Source organism: Pyrgilauda ruficollis, unplaced genomic scaffold (genome assembly GCF_017590135.1).
Source record: "Pyrgilauda ruficollis isolate IOZ18807 unplaced genomic scaffold, ASM1759013v1 scaffold2, whole genome shotgun sequence".
Classification (NCBI taxonomy): domain Eukaryota; kingdom Metazoa; phylum Chordata; class Aves; order Passeriformes; family Passeridae; genus Pyrgilauda; species Pyrgilauda ruficollis.
Genome location: NW_024519206.1, coordinates 1,342,013 through 1,361,940, shown reverse-complemented (window position 1 = coordinate 1,361,940; position 19,928 = coordinate 1,342,013). Strand labels below are relative to the sequence as shown.

Sequence of the window (19,928 nt, the reverse complement as noted above, 5' to 3'; positions counted from 1 at the left end):
GAAAACCCATCTTATTTTCAAAGAATGGCCATTTTGGGCTAGTCCCTGCCTGTTGGACAATTAAATGTTTTTCTTTAATCCATTTGTCATTCCCAAATCTCTATGAAAGTTTCATTTGAGGTCGGCCACTGCACCTGGTTTCTCAGTTATAAGAGGATCATTAATGAAATTGAGAAACATTTAAACAAAATCTTATTCTGTAAAAGCAAGCTGAGGCCCTACATTGGTATCAGACAGCACCAGCAGGTTAAGAGGTGTTCTAGTTTGAGTTAAACCATAACAAAAGGCTTTTGAGTACAGGCCACACGTTTTAAGTTGTGGCCAATTGGTTTCCTAGTTGGCCACATACACTCCTTTGGAAAGTAAATGGGAAAATGGAAAGCAGGAGTGAACAACCAAGCAAAATACTTACAAAAGCTAAAATTTGGAAGGGGAAAATTTGGCACAGTACCACTGTTCAGTCATTCACTCACTCCCCTTGTGCAGGACTGATAGGACCTGAATCAGGCTAATGCCTCAGAGAAGGTGCTTTCTCACAGGGAGGGAGCAACCTCTGCTTTTTCTGAATAATTCTCTGCTATGCATAAAGAATGCATTTAGCAATAATGAACACTTTCACTCAAAATTGATGTAAATGTGTCTCATCACACATTAGATATGAAAAAATACTCTAATCTTTCAGATATATTTACAGTCTAAAAAGAATGCTATCAAAATATATATGTGAAACACCAAGATACTACATTTCTTGTTTTGATGGTCTAGATACAAATAGATGACAGTTACCAGGGTTTTTCCAGATATCCTTCTGCAAGAAAACTTGCTACATATTTTATACCCCTTTGCATATCCAAATATGCTTACTCATGCAAAATTTATTTAAGCACATCCTTCAACTGAAAGAAAAATGAAGGGTAGGATTAATTAGCACAGCATGTTCGATCACTTTCTTTAAGGCTTCCCTGTCTGTTTCCATGGTTACACTACAGGAAGAATGACAATCTCATTTAAAAAAAAACCAGAGCTTATAGGGGATCATCAAAACTTCAAACCTTAATGGCCCATGTGCATAAAAGCCAAGAGGTAAGTGGCAGATCAGGAGGTGAGCACACAATATTTACATATTGCTGCCTGAGTGCTCCTTTAGCTGGGAAGGTGGAGGAAGGATTTCCTGACAAGCGGTGAACTCCCCTCCGATTCCTGCGTCTTACAAAAGATAAAGGGTCAACACATGCCCTGCTGTTGCAGCCCTATTTTGAGAGAAGGAATCCAAGCATAAGGCCTGGTTATTAAAATTAAGGTTGTGTCAGACCCACTGGGGAACTTGTGTGTAATTATGGGGAGGACAGACACTGTTTAGTGTTCTCCAGGCACTGACTTCTTATGACCATTATTTACCCAAAATGAAAGAAGAAACTGTTCTGATGCATTACATACTGCAAGGCTTGCACAACGTCATCTAGCTGCTCTGTGGCACAAACCACAACTTAATTTTAACTCATTCATTAAACAACAGCTCAGGATATCCTGGGAAGCATGGTATTTAAAATACAGAGTGAGTGATCTATGCCTATGTATGTTTATGTCTTTAACACAGAAAATCCCCTGCTGCCTCCTACTCTGAACTTAAAAAAAAAACTTTTTTTTTTTTTTTTTTTTAAGAAGAAATTTTCTTACTTGGTAAACACAATTGTCTCTGCTTCATCTGGCTGTATCTTAGACTCAGAGCATGTATCTGATTTATCTAGGATCAGTTATTGACAAAACATGTTGCACTGATTTATCACTGTAATTTTTAAATTGTATTTGGCTTTTACAAGAGGCTGTAGCTACATCCAGACTCGAGATTTACCCAACACACACATCTTTGGCTACATGAACACAAATATTAATATTTGATATCTCTCTAGCTGCAGGATAGCTTCCTAGTCAATTTCGTATGACAATTGGAAGCCTTTGTTCACAGCAAATATGATTCTGCAAATGAGAAAACCAGTCATGTCTGCAAAAACAAAGGCTTAGCAGCCATGTGCATGGTTTCCCTTTCTATTATACCTTAAAATTGTTGAGAAGCTTGTTATTTTGATTTAGACATATTCAAAAAGGCTCTAGCAAGCATACTAAAAATAAAGTGTTTTTCTTGTTGCTTTTCCTTGATTCAACTTCTTTATGTGCTTCCTTTTTTAGCTTCCTGTTTTGTTTATTTAACAATTACTTAGTTTGAAGAAAATGGCTTATTGAACTGCAACTATGAGTCAGTAATAATATTAAAATTTTGCTAATGTATTCTGTTGTAGATCATGAACTGTCAACTTAACCTATTTACTCAGCAGCTTGTTTTCCAACAGAAGCACATTTATTCAGTGAATACTTGAGTGACAACAAAAAATAAAAAATAAAATGGGTGGAGACACTGACACTGCATCAATGAAGCGGTCAGCACTCTAACCCAGAAGCCAGTTCTTGGCAATCAAAAGTGTCCTGCAGCCTTTAGGTCCCTCTGCTGTTTATCTGAATGCATCTGTTTCCAACAAGAAGCTTTACCAGAGCATCTGAGTTAAATTCCTCTCAAGTAAGATAAATTACCTACAATATCCTATGTCCTGGTCCTAATATAGCCATTAGCTTATGATAGTGCTGTTCATTTATAAAAGTTACTCACAATCAGAGAAAGACTAATTAGGATTTCAAATTAGTATTCCCAAAATGCACTTGAGCAATGACTAGTCTTCCAAACTGGAGTGCAGGAGTCAGTTCTCAAGAGAGAGAGAGAAGTAAGTAAGAAAAAAGGCATGTGTCCCTCTCAGCCTGTCTGGTTTTTCCAGCTGTTATCAGCTGTTGTAATAAAAGATTATTTTTTCCTACTAGTCTTATCTCATGTATGTCTTCAGACAATCACTTACAGTAACACAGATGATAATTATTCTGGTCTGTGAATAGGACTCAACTGTCAGTTGACAAACACAAGTTACAGAATGGGGAGACACAGAAATAATTTTCCTGCTACCAGAAAGAATGAGGCTAGCACTCGTGAAAAGTGTTTGCCCCTTTCCAACAAATCCAACATCATCTTTTTCATTATAACCTCTCTCCTCTGCCCCCTGTGCCTCCCAAAGGATCAGAGGGGATAGAAAAAAGGGATACAAGAAAGATCTCAGATCTTGGTTGTATATTATAAGATCCCTTTGGTTCATTTGTTTGAAAGCTATCATAGCTGTTTATTTATTTGCTGTTTATTTATTTGCTTTAAAATCCTTATAAATAATTTCCAATATGTTTTGAGAAAAGGCACACTGATTTTGAATGTGTACCATGATTGAAAAATTTATTCCTTGTCTACAAGCAGGAAAAAAAAACACACTAAAAACGGGGTACTGTGCAAAAAGTGGTACAGAAATCCAAAAGAAATATACGCTTCACTTTTGACACCAGGAAGATATATCTATGCCCATGGCATTCTGGGTCAGCATGAATATGTTCAAAGTGCCTCTACTAGTCTGGAGGTATGAAATAACACTATGGGCAGGGAAAAAAAACAGAAACAGAAACAAACTGCATCAACATTATAAACATTCACGTAGATGTAAAAGCTAGCAGGACTCAAGGACAGTAAGCAATTTCACATCAAAGATAACTTCTGCATTACAGAAAAGACCTGGTTTCCTTATGGACATGGTATACACGCTCACAATAGATTCAACAGGTGATTGATTTAAATCTTGGTTCCCAGATTCCAGATTTTTACTTAACAATTTGTTGTTTCATAAAAAGTCTATGAGAAGATGATGTCTTCTACTCCTATAAATGTCCCAGTAGGAACATGCCACTGTGCTAATAAGGCTGTAAGTGAAAATGTCAGAATTACTCATTTCACAGTGAAGTTATTAGGTTTGAAGCAAAGAGTTAACAATTGCAGAACAGATGGTTTTAAATTGGATAGATCTGCAGAGTGCAGGGAGGAAGTTCTAGAAAGGACAAACAGGCAGAAAATAATTCTTTACTGAAAATGAGAGTTAATACATCTCAGGATATTTTAATATTCCTTGAGAAAAGAGAAAAAACAGGGAAGCAGCTGTGAATGAATGAGCCTAATCAATACTGGACAGTTATTTATATAATAGTAATAATTTACATGTGGAATTTTAAGACACGACTAATGAACTTGCCGAAGACAAGAAAGGTAACAGAGCACTTTTACACAGTTTTGAGTATAAATGCTTCATCATCATTTGGATTTTCCATTAACAAATCAAAGCAACCCAGAAAAGAAAAAAGAGATATTCAGGAGAACAGTATTGTATGGAGACAAATTGAGAGCTATGGATGTCCCATTGTCCCATTTGGTGAAGTATCACAGTCCATCAAGCACCAAACACAGAAGCTAACAAGCTACTGCAGGCTATTGTGTTTGAAGCTAACAATTTACTGTGATTTCTACATTTACAACTAAAAGCAGGAGAGCAAGGGTCATATCTGGCATTCAAGTAAAAATGAGCCAACCCTTTTCAACTGGTACCTGGATAACTTATCATTTGATAGGTACTTGATGTAGGGCATGAGACAGGTTAAATATAACATATCAGTAAAGAAATAAATACGTTTGCTCTCCAAGACTTATCGTTTTTAGAAAATCATCATGTAGACAAACTGCCTTTCCCTCTACCCAGGTGCAAAGAGAACTGAACACATACCAGATGCAACTTAATTTTATACAGGGCATCAGTACCATTCAAGTCCTTCTAGTTTCATGTTTTATTAAACCTGACAGCTGAATAACTGTTTAATAAGCACAATTTGGTGCTACTGTAGTGGCTCACAGTCATCCACATAGAAACATAAAACCTAGGTTTCACTGAGAGTTTCATGTTTGAACATCTAATCCCAATTGTTTACCCTCAGGTAATTTTGTTTCTTAACTGACCACACAGCACTGGCAGTGACACGATGATGCCAGGTGCCGCTCTCTCCACCTATTGAAGGGGTCCACAACTCACCAAAGTGACCCCTACAGTGCTGGACAAAAGGCAACAATAGTAGCATGGCTACTGGGATGTTATTGATGGAGTGATTTATTCCAGTGGGATCAGTTTTGCTGATCTAGCATGTCCTGTCTAGCTGTAAAATACCTGGACAACTTTGATGAAGAACATATCTCAAGTCATGGTCAGCTATTAAATGCCTAATCAAGTAGCTGCAAATTTACTTGAACTTGTCTAGGATTAGTAGCTTAACAAGAACAGGGCTACATAGAAAAGCAGGTATTTGAACAATATTAACAGCTATAGACAGACAATATTTTTAAAAAAGCAGATCTAACAAGTATTTCGTTTATAAATCAAATAACACTGCCATTTGACATTACCCTGCAGGGGTAGAATCTGTGAATTTGAAAAACTGTCACCCCATGGGTGCTGAAACCATCTACTCTTACAAGGTCTGACTTATGTATAAATTACACAATTCCATGGCTAGTATCCACCAGATCCTTAGCCCTGTACTGCAGAGCCAGTGCAAGTGGGTTTGATGGCCTCCCTTTCCAGCCAAGGTGTCACCTGAGCACACATCCCTACACTGCAGAATGCAGCTGCATTTGGTGCCTCATCCACCCTCAGCTCACAAACCACGGCTGCCCTGCCTGGCACAAACTGCTCTCTAGAGCCCATAGAGCTTAATCCAGGCTGCTTCCAGTACCTGAGCCAGACTGTTTATAGGTAAGACAAATATTTAGCTGACTTTTGTCATTGCTACAATGTGATATCTCACAACTTACGTATTCCCTTAGTAGGTAAAACACTGTCTTGGAGTTCTACCAGAGAACTCCAGTACATTTTGCATGTGTTATCACATTAGTACATACATTCACATACTGGGTAACACCCACAGCATCTAAATCCATATCTGACTGCACAGGCTTAAGTCAGAGTAAAATGATCTGAAAACAGACATTGATGCAAAACTAACAAAACTGAAAAAAAACCCCCACAATTATATAAAAGCTGTTTTAAATACAAAGAACAAAATAACTGCAAAATAACTTGAAGATTTCACTAATTTGCAAAATTTCTTCCACTTTGCTTTCAAGAGTGAAGCCATTAAGAAAATCTGTATAAGCACTGTTGCTTCTGTAAAGCAATATTTAAGGCAACATCTAACAACAGAAATCTCTTGAGTGTCAGATTCCCCTGTTCAATTGAATTGCTCCTCAAAACTCATTTAATGTATATGTCATCTTAAATTATCTGAATCACAAATCTTATAGAAAACCTTTATGAGAGAGACATTCCAATATGCTTAGGTTTAAATTATTATTTGACTTTGCATCAGTAATAAGGCATCTATATTCCTGGAGAGCCATCCATTCAGTTCTTAATATAATTTTGTCAAAGAAAAAGAAGAAATGAAAGCGGACAATTTGATTTTTAAAAAAGTTACATTAGAAGGGCATTAAGGCTATTCCTTAACAGTACAGTTCTGGAAATACGTAGTAAAAACCCAACTGCTCCTGATGCAGCATTTTTCTCTAACGTGATAATGAAATGCCACTGCCAGAATGGCAAAGCTGGAGCTACACAACTCAATCTAGTCCTTTATGCAAAGATGTAACCTACCAGGTCTGTAGAACTGCAATACCCTCTATTGTAACTAATAAAACAAGTGAAAACTTGTTTGTACTGAAACCAAGCCATTCTTTTATCTGTTCAGCTTGGGGACAATGGATGTACTTCTGGATGCAGTGCTCAATAAAAATTACTGTAGACTGCAAGCAAAGGATCCCTATTAGAACTTTGACCACCAACAAACTACTTCTGTCATACTGTTATTGAAGCATTCCATGCTTTATTGAAACCATTTCCTCTATCAAGTTTGCATCTGTGAACCAACTATTAGTACTCATCAGCATGTCTCGTTTCGTATCACAGCCTACAACCTGTGTAGCAAAGCTGGTGGTAATCCTGAGCACTGCAAGACAGAATGGGCAAAAGATTGCCAAAATTTCAAGAAGCTAACATTAGGCATTTGTGTTTATAAAGTACATTTCAGTGATCTGCTGCCTTTTTTTCTTATTCCTTCCCCTGCCTTTTAAAAAAAAATATTTATTTCATTTTTTCTAAGGTCTACAGACAGAGGTCAGAGCTGAACCAAATTTCCAGCCAGCTGGAAGAGCCCAGAAATAACTTAAAAACATTGCAATGACATATGCTTAAAAGCAAATATAGTCACAAAAGCAAGTAAATTTGATGCCCAAGTGACTTAAAAATTGCTTCAATAAGAATTATATGAATATATTCATGGCTATGGATGGGAATAAAAGAGATTACATCTGAAAATCTCCTGCTACCTTATTTCCAATGGCTACACAAAAAATTTGCTGTTATAAGTTGACATATTATGAGCCAGAAAAGCCAAAGGTGGTACAGCCGACCTTGGAGAAGAGCTTGAGGACCTTTAACCAGGTGAAGTTCTAACCTGCTGTTCTCCCTACCACTTAAATCAAAAGTTACTCAGCACCATTTTCTCCCTGTGCAAAGCTGCTGTTAATGCTCCCACATCACCCAGACATAAAGCTGCTGATTCCTGATTACTCCCACTTTTAAGTTTTTTAACTTCAGGTCTTTCAAATTATAAGACCAAAAGGTCAAGCAAAGTATGGTTATTTGTAATATAAATAAAGGTAACTACTTGGAGCTATAATTTATTTGTATAGTTTTTGGAAATGGAATTTGCTGGAGAAGTGTTAATATTGCTCAGACAAGCACTGCCTGATCACTTATGGCTCTCATCAAGGCTAACTGATGCAGGGGAAACTCTCCTCTTAATGCAAGTAGCCCTGCAAGCATGATTTTAATTTATATCAGGACAAATTATGCATCTATGAAGATATTAATACAACCAGCACTGTGTCTTTCAGAAGGAATGAAAAAATTCATGCATAAATTATTAAGAATTACCTAGATAAAAAGTGACTGTGTTGCAGAAAAGTAAGGTTTTAAACTGTCTGGGACAAAACAAATGATGTTATAAATTACAGAGCCATCGTTTCTTTAAAATGCAATCTCAATTATGGAATTATTTCAGACCATGTTAAAGGCACATTTCTCTTAATGAACTGCCAGTTCTGTTCACGTTAATCTTTTTCTTTGCATATCAATATTTTTGTTCTGACTGATGACGAATTTTTTCATTCTTTAATCCACACCTTTCCCAGTTAACCTTTAATATCTACGTAGCTGATTATTTCCTGTGTAAAATAAATCTGCATAACTATTAACACATCAATGACATTAAAATAATTTTAAAACCTGGCATAATTTTCTCACTATATCATACAGTATGTTCTCTTAAATAAGGAAACATAAAACAAAATCATAATCAGACCAGGAAAGAGAAGATAAAGAGTACCATGGGAGCTACCTGGAGGCCTATATTCAAAAGCTTTACCATGAGCAGTACCTTTTTCTATAGTATTTTTCCCTGTAACTCCTGTAACAGAAACAAGCAAAGAAGCTTCAAAACAATTAAGTTTTAATGAAAGTTTGATATTTTAAATACAGGTGCTTGTAACCACGATAATCAAAAGGACATGCAGAGGTGTAGGAAGGGAAAATGTTCTCATATAAAACAGAGAGAACACCACCACATAACTGAATAAGGTTTTTTCCAAATGAAACAATATTTCTTTTAAATACACCTACAGATTCATATGGATGGATGGATGGATGGATGGATCTCTTTTTTTTTGTACAGACAGCAGATCACAGTTCTCCAAGTCTTTTGTGCCACTGTCACGTAACAGTCTAGCTCACTCTTAAGTGGGCAATATAAGGCAATAGAAATAAAAATCATGATTACCATAATAACATTGCACTGAGCTGGCTGCAGTACGGATGACATTCAAATCCCATGTTCTTCTTAAGCACGAAACACTGAAACAGATTTTTCATCACAGTTGTTTTAATGGTGTCATAACCAACTTCCTTTATTACCCTTAATGGATAATTAAGATGCTTTCCTCCTATTTAAAGGTTTGATATAACTCTCACTTGTAACAATAGAGAATTGCATTGAACCCTAAGTAATCTGAGATGCGTTTAACAGGGGACCCATTAAGTGAGTCACACCAATCTCCAGGTCCTTCACGCTTTTTAAAAAATAAAACATTTTCCTTTTCAGTCAATAATCCTACATAGGGCTTCTCAGTGGGAACAGTTAAGTTACAGCACCTGCTTTAGTAAAAACTGAAAGGCTTCCTATTTAAAGATTTTTAATTTCAATTGTTAAAAAACAATCAGTGAAGACTGGCATAGACAAAAATTTAATAAGTGGCTCTACTTTGTTTTAACAATTGGCAGAGAGAAGTTAAAATCTTAGTTGAATACAATTGAATCTCCCTACAGTTTTTGCAATTGCTGTGTCCAGATAGTAAAATCATGTCAAATCTATTCTTTCTTCATAGGTTAGGAAACCCAATTTCTGCCCATGAGAGATTCTTACTGCATTGACTCTCAGACGGCAATTTTTTGTATAGATTTAACTGGAACCTCAATAAAACTATCAGAAAGATGAAGCAAATTAGATGGCAATCCATGATGAGAACAACAAACCAAATAAATAGGAGAAGAAAGGAACATTACCAGCAGCACTACACCACACCTTCTCCTGCATCTTCACCTCTGAAACAATTCTTTAGCACAAATGCCAGAAATCAGGTCTTTGCACTGCTCTTGTTTGACATTTTCTGCCAACTACCCATCTCCCTCCCCATTTCACCACAGGTCTGGGCATCACAGCAGAAGATCACGAGCACAGCATATGAAGCCCTTGCTCCTGGGAGGGAAAGGGAAGGGTGCAGCTTTGGCTACTCCCTGACAGCAGCCAGTTACAGCATTAGAAACTGAGAAGGAAGGTCTGGGGGTGCAGGGAAAGCCTATTATCCTCAGAAAGCAAAATAAATAACATGGCAGCCTGCCACATGTCTCTGGGTCCACAGTGCCCACAGCTTTTGCATCCTACAACTTTTATCTTTCCACCAAGAAAAAAGATTTAAAGGTGCCATAGCTACCTAACAGCTCTGCTCCTAAGCTCTGGCCTTTGCCTGGATCTAGAAAGTGTGGACAGCAAGGGCTCTTTACCCTGACTCAGTAACAGGTCACTGAGGCTATTCCAGGACAAACACACAGAGTCTGCTCTGCTGCCCCAGCCCCAGCTTCTGCTGTACACAACAATAGCAGCTTCTGCTCCCCATGGAAAATGAGGAATTTACAGCTCATCACAAAAATAACTACTTTATAAAGTACTTTATAAAGAACTGCAAGGTGACTCCAGTTTGAGCAGTTTGGGGTTCATTTTCCAGGTTCTCACTTCCTTTTTTTCAATTTCCTCTCAACATTGCCACTGAAGTCATCTTCCTTTCTTGATATTTAATACAACTAGAGTCCTCAAAGAAGCCCACTACTGTTCTTCCTGAGAGGTAAAAGAACCAATTCTTCAGATTTCAAAGGCTGTTATCAGAAAGGAACAGGTTTCACCTGGAGTAACAGCAACCTCCCACATAATATGGAAAGAAACATCTTTTCTTTCCATGTTCAACTCAGGCAGGTTGTTAGAGGGGTTTGCGGACCTATGTTTGGGGTAAGTGGTTTCCTTTAACAGCAGCAGCCTTTGATAACCAGCACCCAGTCAGCTTCTAGCCCTCCTCTAGGGGCTAGAAGGGCTGCTGTGGAGGGCAGGAGCTGTGTTGGGCCAGCTGCCTCGGGGGTGACCGGGCTGCTCCTACAGCTCACCCCAAATGGCTGCATCAGGCTCCCCACATTAGTCTCACTTAAAGCCAGGCAACCGAAGGGAGCCAGCCTATATAAGTACAGGCACTCTCAGAGGAATTTTGCTAACGATTCCGTCAAGCTTCACCAACAATTTAATACCAGCTCTTTGGGCACTGAGACAACTCCTTTTATCAGCATCTCCAAGAACTGATACTCTGCGGAACACTTACACGGGAAAACATCGCAGTTATCCATGCAAGCAATCTTTTATGCTATTCACTTTTCATATGAATTTTATACAGAACATTATAAAGAAACCCTTCTGGGATTCTTACTGTGAAGAAAAAAAACTACTTTTTTTTCAACTTGTCAACATAGTTTTATCTATTTTAACAGTAAGCTACACAGGAATAACCTTGTCCCTCATGACATACCCGTCATGCTCTCCACAGAGAGATTTCTATATGGAAATGCATGGAAACATCCTCTCTAATACTCAGCTGAAGTTTTAAACTGCAAGTCCATTGAGTATAATTCCTTTTATTTTGATCCTCAAGTCTCTTTGCTCCTGCTATCTATTATTTATCATTCTACGTATCTAGAAGGATGCATGGTTGAATCACACTGACTTGATTCTTTTGCTACATCAGAGGACTTTATATTAACAAATTCCAAAAGCTTGAGGCAGGACTTTCACCATAATACAGACCTGCATATCCTCACTCATCCAGAGAACCCCAAAGACAACACAAAACTGTTGGGAAAAGCTTCAGGGTCAGTGTTATTTGAGAGACTAAATGAAAGACATTTGCATGAGCTATCATGCTGTTTTTCCTCTCCAAAGCCCATTCCCACAGAATGGAGATTCCTCACGCTACAGAAACAAGCATTTAAGCATTACAGTACTAAGTTCCTGATGCTCCTTGTCACTCACCTTGCAACACTAGAATTTGTTGGTAGTGTTACTGCAATTTGAAGATTTTTTAAAAGGACTAAAATTACCAAAAATTAGAGCAGGGATTGGGAGGGAGGGGAAGCATCTATTCAAGTCTTCTTTATATTTTTCAATTTAGAAAATCATCAAGTTTTCCTATCCTTGCAAATTATACTCAAGCTAACAATACTTCTAGACCTGCTGTTCCATACTTTGAAATTGTACTTTGCACTTGTGTGCCTACTGTGTAGGTATGTAAACTAAGCAGTTGCCTGCATAGTTTATACACCCTGTCCAGGAGTCATAGCACAGAGAAAAAGGCAGTATACATACTAAAAAGAATGGCATCTAATTAAAAGATGTGATTACACAGAAGATCCTTGCACTTACAATAACTGCACAATTCAAAAAAGAGACCAAACAGGTCTTCAGTCTTCACATTCACCCACTTCAAGCAGCTTACTTCTGTTGAAGGTCTAACAGAAGAGACGAAAGGGAAAGGCAGCTGCAGGGAAGATTCACAAATGAGTAATTCCCTGAGAAGCAAACCCCAGCAGCAGGTTGGTTATCTCAGAGGTTAAGCAGGCCAAGGGCCCTATTAGTCACCTGGCCACTTTCTCTCACAGCCTCAGAAGTGCTTTTACTGTGTCACATGCTAGTCAAGCCTAAATGTTTTGTTCTTGATACACATGACCTGATGATATCCTCAGTGCATCGAAAGGTGGGTGATGTCACCTCAGAGCTATGTAAATCTTTTATCAGAAAATATCTAATAACAAGTATAACTATGTATTTTTCAACCCAGAAAGGAAAAGTCCCTAAATAGTATGTAAGAGTAATTGTGCTATGATCAGAATAAAGGTCCATATTGTTCTTGGAGGTGTCAGAATATTAGATTGCTAGAGGCTCTTTACAGAGAATATGAAAGGCAGGAAAAGAGTAAATCCTTCCTGGAAAGTCCCACACAGAAGGCGGGCCTCACCTCCCATCTGATTTTTGTCAGCTATTTAGGGACTTGGTGTTGGAGTTTATCAAGTATGATAATCTGCATGCAAACATAATTGATTAGCCAATCTTGATTTATATCAGCATATACAATAACTAAACACCAATCTCCAATCATTAAGAAACAAAACAAAACAAGCATGGTATTTAATGAGTCACAGAACCACACAAGAAGGAGAATTTGCCTAGTTCAATCTGCCAGATTGCTCAAGGCTTAGTACAGTAAGGAAAGCAAACAGAGATTTCATAACATCTCTGGGCTGCTCCAGTGCTGAAGTACTTTCATACCAAACATTTCTTTCCTTATAGCCAGTTGTGTTTCAGTTTATGACCATAATCCCTCACCCTCCCGCTGTGCACCCAAGAGCACCACCATGCTCTTGGCAACCAACTCTTAAGGCATTGGGAGACTGCAAAGCTCCTCATTCCATTACAGAAGGCAATCCCATGGATCAAACATGATTTACCTTGACTAAAACTGGCAAACACTTTCCTCACACCTACAAGAAGCCTCACTCCATTATTTTCTGTAGGATAGTGGTTGACCAGCTGCAGTCCTCCAGACCTTCTTCCTTGCCCTTCTTCCAGAAGGATAAAACAATAACCTTTCTCCAGTTATTGGGAACATCCCTCAATCTACAGTCTGTCAAAGATCACAGAGAGCAGCCTGACAATGACATGAGTTGGCTTTCCTAGTGCACTCAGGCACATGATGTGATTCTTGGGTTTGTCCTGGGCAGGGCCAGGAGCTGGACTCTGCGATGCTTACAGGCCCCTTGCTGAGGTCAGACTGACAGGTCTGTAGTTCCCCAGATCCTCCTTTCAACCCTTCTTGTAGATGGGCTTCACATTTGCTAACCTCCAATCATCTCCCCAGCTAACCAGGAGCAAAGATAAATTATGGAGAGTGGCTTGATGAGCTCTTCTGCCAGCTCCTTCAATACCCTCACATGAATCCCAGCTGGACCCATAGACTCATGAGTGTCTGAATGGCATGGGAGGTCACTAACTACTCCCTCCTGGATTGCAGGGGCTCTGTTCTGCTCCCTGTCCATGCCTACCAGCTCAGGGGGGTGGTGCCCCTGAGGATTACTAATCTTTCTGTTGAAGGCTGAGGCAAATTTCTTACGGCGTTACTCATTAGAGGTTTAAAATACTTTATTTCTGCTTAAGACTCATATATGCAGGAGGGGAAACAAACAAACTCATAGACAGCCAAATTCACACCACAGGATCAAAAATAATTCTTGCACTTCATTCCATAAGAATTCCTAATATACTTTACTTTCCTCTGGAATCTTAATTAGATTTAATAAAGAACACGAGTATGGTGTTCAAGGACTATTTTTCACAGCAACAATTACTCAAGATGTAGTCTCCCTTATTATATCTTCTCAATAAAGTCATTTTTTATAGCTCATTCATTTTTAATTTGATAAAGCCTCTATTTTCTGTTCTCCCTTTTCATTTGACCGCTGAGTCTTCTCATAAACGTTCATTTCCTAGCAGCTAGAGCACAATGAACAGAAAAGCAAACCACTGTTCATCTGAACAAAGACACTCCCACACAGTGAAGTATGTATGTCTGGGAGCCCTGCTATAGGAAAACACATGCCCACAGTTATTCAAAGATTCCACTTCAGCTGCAGTGCAATGCACTGGCAGACATGAATAGCCTTTCTCTTACCTTGTTTATTCAAGAACTATGATCCACTAGCCTGCTTTTAAGTATTTGATATCCTACAGTGAAGAAATTAAATAAGCCTGATGCCAAATGAAAAACTTCAGAGATTATGCTGATTTTTTTGGCAAATTTATGAAGCCAAAATCTGAAGGTCTTGTTCTGAGAGACTAAAAGGCCTTTGCTCCAGGATTTTATATTTATTATGCTAGCAAAGTCAATCCTATCTCTAACAGACTGTGATTTCTTGATAGGTTCTCTCCTGCCTTGAGTGCATTTGAAAGCAAAACAACCATCCTTCTAATTTTCACACTGCTCCTCACGTAATTAATCAAGTATGCAATCTAAACTGACTTCCTTTCCAAGCACATTATTGCAAATAAGTCCTTTGTGGGAGAAAAACATAAAGAGAAATAGGACTTTATTTTACACCTTGTTTAAGAAGAGTCATTCATACTGGGAAGGTGGAAGATGGCCTATAAAAATAAGCATTTAAATAAGTAAATATGCAGAGGGGCACACGAAGAGTACACAGGTGTGCTCTTATTTCTCATGCTTCCAGTGAAAGAAGTCACGACCTTTCAGACTTTAACCTCAACACTTCTAATTTTTCATCTTGGTTCTCGGAAGAGAAATTTAACCCATCTGGTTCTCAGTTTTATGAGGTCATGAGCCATGAAAGAAAATCTAGCTTTAAGAAAAAAAAAAAAAAAGAGATATATAATTTCCTGTCCATGTTTCTGATATGTCAGGGGAAACTTAAAAGGGAAAAAATATCTTCTGCACAATGTTATACATTCATGTCTCTACCACTGTGTATTTCTTTCTGGTTGTACTTACACATTTCTAGTCCCTCTATCAAAATCATGAACAATGGTCAACCTTAAACTCCTGCCAACACAAAAAATCCTGCCTTTCATGTCATCTCACGGCTATTTAGCTGGGGGCTACAATGTGGCAACAATTTCATTAGAAGTGATAGATAGTTACATTTCCTATTACAGCAAGGCATAAACAATCCTCCCACCCAGTCCTCTGCTCTATGGCAACACCAGGCAACACAGCCAGACAGAGTCAACTTGTGTCTGAGTTGGACTTCTCATTGATCGGTTCACACCTCCAGCAATGCATTTAATAGCGCTGGCGAAAGGCAGGTTGTTTTCTTTTTTCTTAAAAACACAGCAAAAAGTTTGCAGCCTCCCTCTCCTCAGCACACAAGCCATAGAGCTTTACCAACCCACTCCCACACTATAGGAAACATTTTACATACAGAAGAGTTTGTGAGATCTTTTATGGTTTCCAGCATCCACCAGTGCTAGAGAACCATTGTTACAATCTCCCGAAAAATTTATGATATGGGGATACTTGGAAGTCAGATTAGTTCTCAGGGTTCTGTACATATAAATGATACAACAAAACTATTAAACAGCACAACACCTTCAACAGAGGATTAATTTATATTTCACTACAAGAACACTGAATGGTGCACCTCTTTCATATCCTTAAGAGATGAAAGCTCACAATAAAATGCAACATGCAGGAATGGGTTTTTTAAGCATTTATTTCAAAAAACAGCAAGTTTTGAAAAATGATAGCAAAGAATCACATGTAAACAAGGAGACAAGTGCTTCTAATACTATTTCTCTAATTGCCTTACAATTCAAAGGCCAATCAAGTCCTTGTGGACTGTGTCCACCTTAAGTCCTGTTCCCTTCTCCAGCATAGCAAATACACACTGAGCTGTTAATTGCAGTAACGCTAATTAAAAGACAAAACCTCAGGACTACATTAACAGTGAAATTGCCAATTAGCACACAAGGCTTCCTCATTACTGCTGCTGCATGAAATGTGAAGCATGATGTGGATAGCAGTCATAAAATAAAAGACATTTTTAAAAAGCCAATAGGCCATATTTTCAGCTTGCTTCAGGAGTACTGCTGGAATCAGTAACTGAGAAGCTGACCTACAGGAAAGAAAGAAATTCCTACAACCTTTTCTGAAAACCACTAAAGAAAAATATTGCCATTTTCCACATCTGCATTCACAATGGTTTTCAGGGGAAAGAGTACTTGCCTTGGTGTAGCCACTAGAAAATGGCTTAAAAGTTTAAAAATAGGCCAAAGGCTAAGATTTCAGTGGATAATTTATCCTGACTTTATACTCCATGTAAGGCTTGCCCAGAACGAACTAATGGATACTGAAAGCAATCCAGGTGATCCTAGTGTCCTTTATTCTACAGAAGGAACACTTATTCTTGTGTCCTTCAGTCTCTTTCAATGACCATTTAATGAAAGTTAATTCAGACCTCCACAACCCTAGATCTGCTTCCACAAAGTGATAGTGTTTTTCATACAGTTTGTATTTCCTTAGGTCTCTCCCTATTTTCTTTTTGAAGGTTTTTAATTCTAATTCAGAGATCTTGTGGCAAATAAAATGGAAATACTTTCAGCATTATCTTCCTTGAGAGAACTGGAGTAGGTATTTGTTTTTCACTTGCTCCCTTTTAATCAAGCATTTTGTTGACCATAATCAATTTCTTCACTCAGGAGAAAAATGTGCAATTATCTACAATGAAGAAGGTGTATCTTAGGAATAGGGTGGGGGGGAAAAGAAATCAATGGAACCATCTGTCTGACATTCCTACAACATTATAAGATACTTGTAATTAACTGCTTGCCTACCAAAGTCTGCCAGCTTTAACTCCCCCGTGTCACTGATCAGAAGGTTCTGTGGTTTCAGGTCCCTGTGCAAAATGTAACGCTGGTGGATGTAAGACAGTCCTCGCAGCAACTGAAATAAAAATAACTGAAAAAGAGGGGGACAAAAAATGACCTCTGTTAATATTTTGCATATAACCACAGGTGATTTCTTCACGATATGCAGGGTGCTTGCACATTGCGGTAACATTGTGTCAGAATTCCTCCCAAACTGGCTAATTCCCACCCAAATTTAACACAATGAAATTTCCATCTGAAATATACTTACTTTGCAAGGACTAAACCCAACCTCCAAGCCCTACTATGCCATAGATTCAATCTGACTGCTTTCAAAAGAGTGAGAGCAATACAACCATGTGCAGAAGGCTTGGTTTCTACCAAATTATAATTATATTCCATTTACCCATGTGGCCTTAGAGATTAGGTGGTAGCCTGAAGACAGATGTGTATCTTCACTAATTATAGGAAACAACAGTACAGGGTGGATAGGGATGGGGAGATAAGGCTGGGGGATGGAACACTGATGCTAAAACAAAGAAGAAATTAATAGCATAACAATAATGCCTGTGTACCCAAGGAAATCTGCAAGTAAAATAGGTTTTATCCTTCGAAATCTATTTTAATGGGAGTTTCTTATGTATTTTTCATTAGGAAATAATAACTCTCACTGAACCTAAAGACGACTTTTGAAACCTATTTGCAATACTCTTTAAGGTAATTTTAGATAGAAACCTAACTCACCATCTCCTGGTTTCTTAGAGTCCTTCCCTGGACTCTATAAATGCTTACTCCTAAACCTAAGCATTACTACTGTGTGTTCTGTAATTTACAATGATGAACAAAGAGCTGGATGAAGAGGATCTTCTGTCCTCCCCTTTTCACCTCCCGCATCCTTTCAGACACTTGCTGTCAAGGGCTGTGTCACCCGTCATAGGTTTTGTCAACACAAAGGGTGAATGAACGCCCAGGAGTTTTCTTCACAGCTATGAAGAACCTATCCCAGTGTAGAGAGACCCCTCCTTTCACCTGATATATTTTAAGAAATACTTCAGTTTCTAGATGTGAACACAAAAATTCCTTCCAGAGACAAACATGGAGGATTCAAGAGAAGGTATGGACTCCGTGCCTCACAGCTCAGAGGACAGCGAAACGCGCTCTCTAGGAAGATGTGGAAACCACACCAAAGATTGGGAAAAATTCAACTCAGGCACACGAGAATTTCTAATTAACTTGCAACACAAGCATCTTATTCAGTGATTACTGAAGTGAAGAGACATTATAAAAAGGGTTACAAAATCTGATTATAGAAGAGAATAAAGGCTGACATGAAAGAAACAGAAATGTCATGTTACTGAAGGTGAAATGAATTTAATTGCACTTCATTTTTTCCCTGAGTGCAGACACAATGCACTCTATGTTTAGCTATTTAGCCAGGGCACAAAGAGCCATATCAATCACCTTCTTGCCAGGGTAGGGTCTAACAATGTGCTGAGGAAACCTAAGAGCAAAATACAGGAACAAAGAATAGCAGGAAAGTCATAAGTAACATGCACATTCCTTTTTGAATTGTGGTTAAAGTGGAATTCATGGTACATAAAAACTATTTTAATAAGAGCAAGCAGCAGAAATAACTTTCATTACAGCCTGAAAATATCAATTTAATTATATTAAGTTACTTCAAAATAATACATTTTTTAAAATAAAAAGATGGGCAAAATAACCAGTTTTCCAGGCTAAATCAATGGCATTTAACTTCAAACACTATTTTTAAATATGCAAAGAAATTTCAATTATTGTGGTAGCTTACAGCGCTGTAATCTTTATAATAACTCAAAATATATTTATTAATGTCTTTTATTTGGCTTTAGTGAAAAGAGTCAAGTGATTTGACATAATGTGCTAAAAAAAATACCCAACAACTTCACAGCTAAACAGAATAAACAGCTGCTCTTGAGGACAGCTTTGGAATGTAGCTTTATTCCAAACTTGTAGACATGCTGCGCTCATTAAGTATTTCCCCAAAAGTTAATTAATTCACTCACACCTCCTTGGAGGAAGCTCATGGAAGAGAAGGGGAAAAAAAAACTTCCTGAATTCATTATAGGCTAAACTCAATTATTGGTTTTTTGCTTTCTCTTTTTCTCTTCCCCTTTGTTTTTATTTGGTAATTTAAATATGAAAAGATTTACGTGAACACAAGCCTAACATCTGGCAGCACAGCATTCTGCAAACCACTGGCCCTTTGTGATTGCTTGGGACAAGAAAACACCAGGGGAGGTCTCTCCATTTCCAATGGATTCCCAGCCCACAAAAAGAAAAGATGAATTGCAAAAAACTGTTTCTGCTTCCTCACAAAGCACTTCTGCCCTCTCACAGTCAAGTTCACTCCTCTGATCTTGAGGAAATCCTTCTCCAAGAAACCCATTTTCTTTACGGATTGCCTGCATTAACTTTGCAAGAACAAAAATGAATCCTGGATGAGGCACCATCAATCTTTACCCATATACCCAGTCTGAAATCGACGTACCTCCTGTCATGGTCATACTCTTACTTAATCCTTCCACCACCTCACTCAATTCCAATCACCATGAAACCTCAGCCTGGGGCTTTTTCAGGGTTTGTTTTGAATAAGCAACGGAACTGCCATTTCCAGAAGCCCCAGGATGGCAGCTGGAGTCAATAGCAAATACGAAATGTATTTCAACAGGTTGGTTGTGACGGTAAAATCAACACAGATTCACAGCTCTTTAGCTTTTATATTGGTAATTTTAATATTTGCATGGTCATACACAAGGCTGTATGGGTATAGAATAACCTGCAATAAATAAACT

General features: G+C 38.2%; 1 protein-coding gene across 1 annotated transcript in view; it reads right to left on the bottom strand.

Annotated features, from left to right (window-relative positions):
- CDK14 (cyclin dependent kinase 14) overlaps positions 1-19,928 on the bottom strand; it is a 313,331-nt gene that overhangs the window by 135,171 nt on the left and 158,232 nt on the right. Inside the window, exon 8 of the mRNA XM_041466561.1 lies at positions 17,062-17,185. Within this exon, the coding sequence (XP_041322495.1) occupies positions 17,062-17,185 (124 nt within the window). The remainder of the gene's footprint in view (positions 1-17,061; positions 17,186-19,928) is intronic.